This window comes from Aegilops tauschii, chromosome 2, assembly GCF_002575655.3.
Source record: "Aegilops tauschii subsp. strangulata cultivar AL8/78 chromosome 2, Aet v6.0, whole genome shotgun sequence".
In the NCBI taxonomy this organism is placed as follows: domain Eukaryota; kingdom Viridiplantae; phylum Streptophyta; class Magnoliopsida; order Poales; family Poaceae; genus Aegilops; species Aegilops tauschii.
Genome location: NC_053036.3, coordinates 553,489,182 through 553,498,772, shown reverse-complemented (window position 1 = coordinate 553,498,772; position 9,591 = coordinate 553,489,182). Strand labels below are relative to the sequence as shown.

The 9,591-nt window shown below is 51.3% G+C and overlaps 1 protein-coding gene across 2 annotated transcripts; it reads left to right on the top strand.

The window, feature by feature from the left end:
• Positions 1 to 689: 689 nt before the first annotated feature.
• LOC109737261 (uncharacterized) lies at positions 690 to 8,096 on the top strand. 2 transcript variants are annotated; one of them, XM_020296439.3, is made up of 14 exons: positions 690 to 1,048; positions 1,139 to 1,850; positions 2,013 to 2,114; positions 2,216 to 2,548; positions 2,637 to 3,062; positions 3,141 to 3,290; positions 3,413 to 3,604; positions 3,715 to 3,963; positions 4,071 to 4,151; positions 4,231 to 4,356; positions 4,475 to 4,621; positions 4,709 to 7,296; positions 7,381 to 7,443; positions 7,526 to 8,096. In XM_020296439.3, the coding sequence occupies exons 1-14, from the start codon at positions 935 to 937 to the stop codon at positions 7,805 to 7,807; spliced, it is 5,565 nt and encodes a 1,854-aa protein (XP_020152028.3). In that variant the 5' UTR covers positions 690 to 934; the 3' UTR covers positions 7,808 to 8,096. The 2 variants fall into 2 exon arrangements, with proteins under 2 accessions (XP_020152028.3, XP_045089204.2); XM_045233269.2 differs by having other exon boundaries at positions 749 to 1,048; positions 3,144 to 3,290.
• The last annotated feature ends 1,495 nt before the right edge of the window (positions 8,097 to 9,591 follow it).

Sequence of the window (9,591 nt, the reverse complement as noted above, 5' to 3'; positions counted from 1 at the left end):
CGTCGGGTTAGCAGCTCAAGGTCCACACGGTCCGGTTGAAAAAGGACGAAGACAAGGACGACGGGATAAGGCCCTTGTGTGCGCGGGCCCATAGGGGGCGTCCTCGACCAATAAAAAAGCAGCACGTGATGCGACCGGTCGAGTTTCAACCAGCCGATCAATTACAAATGTTTCCACATGTGGTAAGCAATCCAAACAATTCAAAAAAAATACAAACATTTCCCTTTCGGAAAAGACTTCGTGCCTATCCAGCTGCTCTTCAATTTAACAAGCCACTCCCTCCGTCCCATAATGTAAGACGCTTTTTGACACATATTATGGGACGGAGGGAGTAGTTTTTTTTCGAAAAGGAGGTTATCCCCCGGCCGCATCAGAAAGATGCATGCGGCCATAATTTAACAAGCTAGTACAAATCAATTCTGATTTCTTGCCTCCGTATATTCTTCAACATAAGATTTGCTCTTCAATTAACACAAGCTACCAATCAATTCCGAGAACGGCAGCACCAAATCAAGGAGAGTAAAGGCAAGCAAACAACGAGGCGACGATTTGAAGTACTCCTACCCTACAATCAACGTGCAGCGTGTGATCCAAAAAGATGCCCCGACCTTTGCCTCCCCATTTTTTTATTTTAAATTAAAGTACCCTACCATATCCGCAGCGAGCGAGTCCGGTGAGAGAGGCGGCGGGACGCTCCAACCCCCAACGGTCGGCAGGGAGACGAGACGAGACGCTCCAACCCGGCCAACGGTCGGCTGCCCGAATTCAAAATCCGAACTTTTCCCCTTTAAATCCGGCCCCGACGCTCCATTCCTCCGGTTTCCCAATCGCACCTCCGCGCAGTCGCTCCAGCAAAGATTTCAGAGACCGAGGCGGACGAGGAGAGGTAGGTAGGTAAAGGTAGGAGACGGACCCGACCCGGCCGCCGGCGAGCATGGACTTCCTCGCGCTCCCCCGCCGCGACCTCCAGGCGCTGGCCAAGCGCAACGGCGTCCGCGCCAACCTGAGCAACGCCGCCATCGCCGACGCCCTCGCCGCGCTCCCCGCGGTAAGTTCTTGGTCTTCGAATCGCCGTCTCGCGTCAGATCTAGGTCGGCGTGGGCTGGATTTGACTGAATCGCGCGTTTTGTCCTTGCAGGTCGACGGGATCGAGGAGTACGTCGAGCAGCCGGTCGTTGTCGAAGTGGCCAAGCCGGCGGTTCAGGCGGTCGTGGAGGAGGTGAAGAAGAAGAAGACGAAGAAGCAGGAGGCGGAGGAGAAGAAGAAACAGGAAGCGGAGGAGAAGAAGAGGAAGCAGGAGGAGGAAGAGGAGAAAAGGAGGCAGGAGGAGGAAGAGGAGAAAAGGAGGCAGGAGGAGGAAGAAGAGAAAAGGAAGCAGGAGGAGGAGGAAAAGGAGAGGAAGAGGAAGAAGCAAGAGGAGATCTCGCTGGAGGTCATCTTACTGGTGGACAGCGAGGAAGAGGAGGAAGAGAAAGCCCCAGCCGCCGGGCGCGGTCGCGGTCGCGGAAGAGGACGCGGACGCGGACGCGCTGCCGGCGGGCGCGCACGGATCGAGCCTGTGGCTGCTCCGGCCACGAGGAGAAGGGCTGCGGCGAGCAATACCGCGACGGAGGATGCACCTGCGGAGCCTGTGGCGGCACCAGCTACGAGGAAAAGGGCTGCGGCAAGCAAGGCCGAGACGGAGGATATCGCTGCGGAGGCCGTGACGGCCCGTGCCACTCGTGCTCGGAGCCAGACGACGGCGGCGCCGGTCGCCGAGGAAGAGGCACCCAAGACAAGACGGGCGTCGAGGCGGGCCGCGGCGACGAAGACTGGTGCGGACCAGGAAGAAGAAGGAAAGGGGACACAAGGTAATTTGCTTCAAATCTTTCCAAATCAATTTTCTGCTCCTGTTTAATTCTTGCCTAATTCTTTCCAAATCCATTCTCAAATCTTTAATTTTTGCCTAATTCTTTCCAAATCAATTTTCAAATCTTTATTTCTTCCCTAATTCGATGATTGATTGCATTCAGCTGTCGCCTCTGATATGGAAACTGCGGAAATGGAAGAAGATGCCACGAATACTCAGAACGAGGAGCACAACGAGGTTGAGGAACAGAGCCATGACGGCCAAGGTGAGACGGCCGGATCCCTCGACTTTAGTAGCAACTTCAAATTGATGCGTGCCCCACGTTTGCTCGAACTATGTGTCTGATTCTCAGATCTGTAATCGCAGGGGTAGTGGTCGCGGATACACCAGCACAGGTGCAAGAAGAGCCACCACTGGAGGAGGAGGAGGACGGTAGGCAAGAATCGCCTGCCGTTGGCGTGGGGCGGCGAGGTGCCAGACGACGCGCACGGCCCGAGCCTGTGGCGTCTCCGGCTACGAGGAAAAAGGCTGCAACAAGGAAGACCGTGACATGGGTTGACGCTCCGGCTGCAGAGGCCGTGCCGGCTCGGGCCACTCGCGCTCGGAGCCAGAGCACGGTGGCTGAGGAGGCACCCAAGGGAAGACGGACGTCGAGGAAGACTGCTGCGCAGCAGGAAGAGGAAGGAGAAGGCCAGCAAGGTAAGAACAGCTCGGTTGCTTCAATCAAATCAATCTGCTTTCGAATTTGTTGGATTTATCGCCTGATGCGAATCTTGTTTGCGACCAGCCGTTGTCTCTGATGCGGAAGCTGCTGCGCCTGCGCCTGTTTCCTCGGACGAAGCAGCTGGTGATGCTGCAGAGATGGAGGAAGAAGCCACGAATCCGCAGAACCAGGTTGAGGAAGAAGAACCACCGGTGGAGGAGGAGAAATCGCCTGCCGTTCGCGTGGGACGGCGCGGTGCCCGCGGGCGCGCACGGGTTGAGCCTGTGGCGGCTCCGGCTACGAGGAAAAGGGCCGGAACAAGCAAGACCGAGACAGAGGAGGCGCCCGTGGAGGCCGCGCCGGCTCGGACCACTCGTCGCGCTCGCAGCCAGACCACAGTCGTTCCGGTGGCCGAGGAAGCGGTGCCCAAGACAAGACGGGCGTCGAGGAGGGCTCCGGCGAGGTGGACTGGTGGGCAGCAAGACGAGGAAGAAGAGCAATGCCAGCAAGGTAAGAACAGTTTGCTTGCGTCAAATCAAATTTGCTTGCTCTGTTTGATTTATCGCCTGATGCAAATTATGTTTGCAGCAGCTGTTGTCGAAACTGTTGCGCCTGCGCCGGTTTCCTCTGACGAGGGAGCTGATGGCGCTGCAGCAATGGAAGCAGCCATGGATCCTCAGACTGAGGAGCAAAAGGACCTAGTTGAGGAGCAGAACAAGGAAGAGGACCGTGAGACAGGTGATGTCCCTAAAAACTGAACTTGGAATCGATGCGTGTCTCATGTCTTTCTGTAGCTGCAAGCATAATTTGTCTGACTCTCCTATCTGAACTAATGAGAATCTTTTTTTTATTGCAATCAGGTGAAATAGCTGCACCTACTGAAGAAATGGAAAAGGAGGCCATGGATATTCAGAACGAAGTGCAAAACAAGCTGGTTGAGGACCAGTGTCAGGAAGATGCAGCAGGTGGTGTGCCTGATATGGAAACTGCACCGGCTTCCTCTGACGACGAAGATGATGATACTGAAGAAATAGAAGAGGCACGTGAGACAGGTGATGTCCCTGATATGGAAATTGAAACTTGAAATTGATGTGTGCCCCATGTTGTATCTGAACTATGTGTCTGACTCTGGCTGTGGTATCTGAATTTTGTTTGCAAGCAGGTGATGTTTCTGATATGGAAACTGCTGCACCTGCACCGGTTTCTTCAGATGAGGGACGTGACGCTACTGCAGTAATGGAAGAAGAGGCCGTGCATCTTCAGAACGGTGAGCAAACGGAGCTGCTGGTTGAGGAGCCGAGCCAGGAAGATGCAGGTGATGTGCCTGCTATGGAAACTGCACAGGTTTCCTCTGACGACGAAAATGATGATACTGAAGAAATAGAAGAGGAGCAGGGTCAGGAAGACGAAGGTGGGACGAAGACTTAAGCAACAACTTTAAATTGATACGCCTCCCATGTTTTCTTGTAGCTGCAGTCTCCTGAAATCTGAAATTGCAAGAATTTTGTGTGCACTCAGGTCGTGTGGAAACTGCTGTGCCGGTTTCTTCAGACGAGGCAAGTGGTGGTACCGAAGAAATGGAAGAAGAGGACCAGCAAGGTAAGGACAGTTTGCATCAAATCGGCTTGCTGGCGCTATTTTGTTCACGGCCTGAGGCAAATTCTCTTGTTGCAATCAGCTGTTGTTTCTGATGCGGAAACTGTTGCGCTTTCCTCCGACGAAGGAGCTGGTGATGCTGCAGAGCTGGAAGCAACCATGGATGCTCAGAACGAGCTAGTTGAGGAGCAGGGCCAGGAAGACGAAGGTGATTGTCCTTGACATGGAACTTGAAACTTAAAATTCAGCCCAGTCGGTTTGTCTGTAGCTGCATTATGTGTCTGGCTCTCCTATCTGAAACTGACTAGAATTTTCTTTGCAACCAGGTGATGTCCTTGACATGGAAACTGCTGTGCCTGCACTGGCAACCTCAGACGAGGGAAGTGACGATGACGCTGAAGAAATGGAAGCAGCCATGGATGCTCAGGCCGATGAGCAAACGGAGCTAGTTCAGGAACAGGATCAGGAAGAAGGTGAGACGAGCGTTTCCCTCTCTGAAATTGATGCTTCTTCCATCTTTTCTGTAGCCGAAATATGTGTCTGACTATCTGAAATTGCAGGATTAGCAACGGATGTACATGCCAGTCCCGAGCTAGTCGAAGAAGAGGCAGCACCAGTGGCAGAAGATTGCACGGTTGTTTCATCAGTGGATGAGCAGCAGAACGATGTCCAGCAGTGTGAGCAGTCTCCAGTCGCCCTGAATGTTGTTGATCAGGAAGGCCATTTCCCGGCTGAAACTGTCTCCAGCGAGGGGCCACTGGACGTGGAGATTCATCATGCCGGTGAGGCCGCTGAGGAAGCCGAGGATCATCTGTCCACTGAAGAGACTGAAATGGTGCCCATGGAAGCGCCGGAATCCGGTGAGGCCACTGAGGAAGATGAGGATAATCAGTCCACTGAAGAGACTGAAATGATGATGCCCGTGGAAGAGACCGCTGAGGAAGTTGAGGAGATTCAGCTGTCCAGTGAAGAGACTGAAATGGTGCCCGTTGAGGAAGCTGAGGAGGTTCATCATTCCAGTGAAGAGACAGAAATGGTGCCCGTTGAAGAAGCTGAGAAGATTCATCAGTCCAGTGAAGAGACAGAAATGGTGCCCGTCGCCGAGTCGGCGGCTCAGGCCACACCGGTGCCGCAGGAGGCTGATGTGGAGGTTGGTTTCACCTGCCATGCAGACACTGCCATTGAGAAGGAGAGTGAAGTGCTTCAGAGTGCAGCCAAAGCCAATGAGGAGAAGGAAGACCTGGTTGAAGAGGAGGAGAGTGAAGTGCTGTTTGGTGCTCTTTTCCAGAGCGCAGCCAAAACCAGTGAGAACAAGGATGAGCTGGCTGTTGAAGAGTTGTTGCAGCATGACATGGATGAGGCTGCTGCAGAGGATGACAATGAAGTTTCAGTCCTTGGTGCTCTGTTCCAGAGCGCAGCCAAAGCCAATCAGGACAAGGGAGATGTGGCTGTTGAAGAGGACAATGATGTGTCAATCCTTGGTGCTCTGTTCCAGAGCGCAGCCAAAACAAATGAGAACAAGGAACAACAACTGGTTGTTGATGAGGTGCAGTATAACATGGATGAGTGTGAGCTGGCTGTTGAAGAGTTGTTGCAGCATGACATGGATGAGGCTGCTGCAGTGGAAGAGGATGACAATGAAGTTTCAGTCCTTGGTGCTCTGTTCCAGAGCGCAGCCAAAGCCAATCAGAACAAGGGAGATGTGGCTGTTGAAGAGGACAATGATGTGTCAATCCTTGGTGCTCTGTTCCAGAGCGCAGCCAAAACAAATGAGAACAAGGAACAACAACTGGTTGTTGATGAGGTGCAGTATAACATGGATGAGTGTGTTGCAGAGCAGGAGAATGAGGAAGATATGGCTGTCTTTGGCACTCTGTTTCAGAGCGCGGCCAAGTCTAGTGAGAACAAGAAAGATCTGGTTGTTGAGGAGAATGAGGTGCCATTCTTAGGTGCTCTGTTTCAGAGCGCAGCCAAGTGCCACGAGAACAAGGAAGACCTTCATCTGGTTGCTGGTGAGGCGCAGCATGACATGGATGAGGCTGTTGAAGAGGAGGACAATGAAGTAGAAGCAACCTTTGGTGCTCTCCTTGAGAGCGCAGCCAAAGCCAATGAGAAGGAAGGTATGGATGTTGAAGAGGAGGAGAAGGATGAAGACCGAATCACCTTGGCTGCTTGGCTGCTGCTCCACAGAGCAGCCAAGGCCCATGAAATCAAGGAAGAAGATCTGATTGTTGATGACACAGAAGAGCCTGTTGAAGAGGAGCCAAAGAAGGAGAGTGTTGAGGCCACTGTGACAGAGGAGAGTGGCATCACCAGTGAGCTGACAAATGTGCCCGTCGAGGAGGACGACGGCGGCGTGGTGGCCGCCGACGACATGCTACTCAGCCCAGCCACAATGTTTGAGGGCGCTGTACAAGTGATCACCGTCGAGAACCTGTCGCAAGCCACGGTAACTGACGATGAGGGTGCAGTCAAGGGCGGCCTTGCAGATGTGTCCGTTGAAGAGGATAGAGTGGTGGCCCCCATGGAGGAGAAAGTAGACGAGGTGCTCATCGTCGACAACCTGTCGCAACCCACGGTGACTGATGACGAATGGGCAGCCAGGGAGTTTGCTTTCACCGGTGACCTCACACCGGTGGCTGACACCGCCAGAGACGAGTGCGCGAAGGAAGTGGTCACCGTCGACTACCTGTCGCAGGCCACAGTGACAGATGACGAGTGGGCAGTCAAGGAGAGCGCTCTCGCCGGCGACCGCTCGCCGGTGTTCGACGCTGCCGGAGACTGCAGTGGTCACGTCATTTCGCCGCTGTTCGCAGGCTTATTTGAGGATGCCACCAAGTTCCTGTCCATGGACTCCACGGTGTCTGAAGCTGCTGCTGAGAAGAACGTTGCTGAACCTGTGGCAGTGGAAAAGGAGAAGGAGGGAGGCAACGAATCTGAAGCACTGGGCAGCCTGAGCCTGAGGAAGCTTAGGGTCCAGCTCAAGGAGAAGGTGGCAGTGGCACAAGAGAATGAAGTGCTCAAGGAGAAGGTGGCGGTGGCACAAGAGAATGAAGTGAAGGAGGGTGAGAAATCATCTGTGCCACTGGATAAGCTTAGCCTGCGGAGGCTTAAGCTGAAGCTCAGGGAGACACTGATTGCTCACAAGGTAACCACCAAATTTATATACTGATATGCACCTCAAGTATATATGATCTTTGTGTGCTAATTCATCTTAGCTTCCAAAATGCAGAACAGAGAAGCAAACAGGGTGCCCCTTGGAAGGTTGGACCAGACGCTGAATTCAGCTCACAAGGTAACAATCATCACCAAGTTGCATCCATCTGTGTAACTGATGCTCATGAATTTGTGTGCTGATCTTGGCGTTTGAAATGCAGAACAGAGAGCCGACTAGGGTGCCCCTGGGCAGGCTGGACGAGAACTCGGCGTCTAAGTTGCAGAAGAGAGAGCCCAATAACAGGGTGCCCCTCGGCAGGCTGGACGACAACTCGGCGTCAAAAATGCAGAACAGAGAGCCGAGTTCGGCGTCGAAAATGCAGAACAGGGAGCCGTATTCGGCGTCGAAAATGCAGAAGAGGGAGCCGAATTCAGCGTCGAAAATGCTGAACAGAGAACCAATCAGGATGCGCCTTGGAAGGCTGGACGAGAACGCGTGTTGATTCGACACCGGATTATCTACCTTGGATGCTCTGCTAGTTAACCGGGAGAAACAGCTAGCTCACTGAACTCCAAAGACTCACAAGGTTGTGAAACCATGGTTTCTCCAACCACTTATCTAACTTGTCTGTGTGCGTCGAAAATTCGACTGTATTTTTTAGTCGACTCTCGGCGTAGTCAGCTCCCTAGACTTTGGCTGTTATTTATTTATGAGTGGTTTGTTGATGTTCTGAACTTTGAATGTACCAATCAGTGATGATATATAATATGTGATTTGCCTGTTCTGAGTGATTTGTTAGTGAGTGTTCTGACCTCGTGCCAGTTACACACATCAGAACTTCTTAGTGCATTTGTAAATAGAAACTTGTTTTGGATCAGCAATGATAAAAATTTGGTCTTCTCCAGTAATTCAGAACAGACCATTGGCGCTTGGATTCATAAGCTAAACTGAAACCTCCTTGATAAATTTGTGAGCAACTCCAAAGAATTGTGAAACCACATGACTGTCCGTGGAGGCGTTCGAGCCCCAATGGTCTGTGACTCTTGACAATTTAGATCTCTTCATTGTCAAACCAAAACTAAGATCATCTGGAACCAAATCTCTTCAGTTTGCAGGAACAAGCTCGCAAAAGGACGCTTTCTTTTAGCTGATTTATTATGGGTGCTGTGTTACGGCTCTGTCGCTGTGTCTAATCCAGTGTTGAAGCATGACATCTCCTCATTGCCTTGGCAAATAAAGTATTCTTTGGTATCTGCAATGACAACAAGTTCACTGTTGCTCTTCTTCTACTACCTTAAGAACACATGCCAGGGAAGGATTCAGATTTTTTTTTTCTTCTTTTAGGCAAAAGGATTCAGAATCCTCTGCGTGCACATGGAACGCAAAATTCCCAGAAGTAAACTGGAGACCCCTCTGAATTGAATCTCAACACCGGATTCCACATGACCGTCGAACATCGACGTCGAGGCGCCCCCGCACTGCTGAACCATGAACACCATTTTTATTCAGAAATGCTGACCGGCAGACAGGTCTAGGCCACTGAAACAATTCAGAGCATGAGACACGTTGATCAAACGTCATTTTCCTGCTTCACCCTGCTTTTCTTCAGACTTTGATCCCTCAGACTAGTGCTGGATTCAGAAACTTCTGCCTCCTCCTCAAGCTAAACTGAACAAATAAATTCGTGAGCTACTCCAAAGAATTGTGAAACGGCGTGGGTGTTGATGTCGAGGCGATCGAGCATTCCTTCTTTACACTGAAACTCTGTCCGGCAGGCAAATCCAACAATTTAGAGCACGAGACACGTTAATCAAACACCGGCCAGATGCAGTTCAGGGACCAGGTATTCGAGTCCCTGTCAAACCAAAACCAAGATCACCGGAAATTTTTGAAATGGAAAATCTTCAGTTTGCAGGAACAAGCTTGGTACACGTAATGTTTGTTAATGGTCTGACCTTTCGCCAGGTAAATGTTTCTATTAGAAGTATTTTATCTGATTTGCACGACAATATGTTCGATTTCATTTAGCTGATTTATGGGTGCTGTGTTAGTGCTCCGTCGCTGTGCTTATAACTAATTAGCATGACATCTCATTGCCTTGGCAAGTAAAGTACTCCATTTTTTTGTAGCAGCAATGACAACAAGTTCACTGTTGCTCTTCTTCTACTACCTTCAGAGCAGATATAACGGAAGGATTCAGAATCTTTCCTTTTAGGCAAAAGGTCTGCACGCAAAATTCCCAAAACTAAACTGGACACCCATCTAAAATGAATCTCAACACAGGAT

Excerpts from the sequence above, each read along its gene's own strand:
- LOC109737261 (XM_020296439.3), top strand. The coding sequence starts at position 935 with ATGGACTTCCTCGCGCTCCCCCGCCGCGACCTCCAGGCGCTGGCCAAG. Across the intron at positions 1,049-1,138 it reads CCCTCGCCGCGCTCCCCGCG|GTCGACGGGATCGAGGAGTA; the intron begins GTAAGTTCTTGG and ends TTGTCCTTGCAG. Across the intron at positions 4,622-4,708 it reads GGAACAGGATCAGGAAGAAG|GATTAGCAACGGATGTACAT; the intron begins GTGAGACGAGCG and ends CTGAAATTGCAG.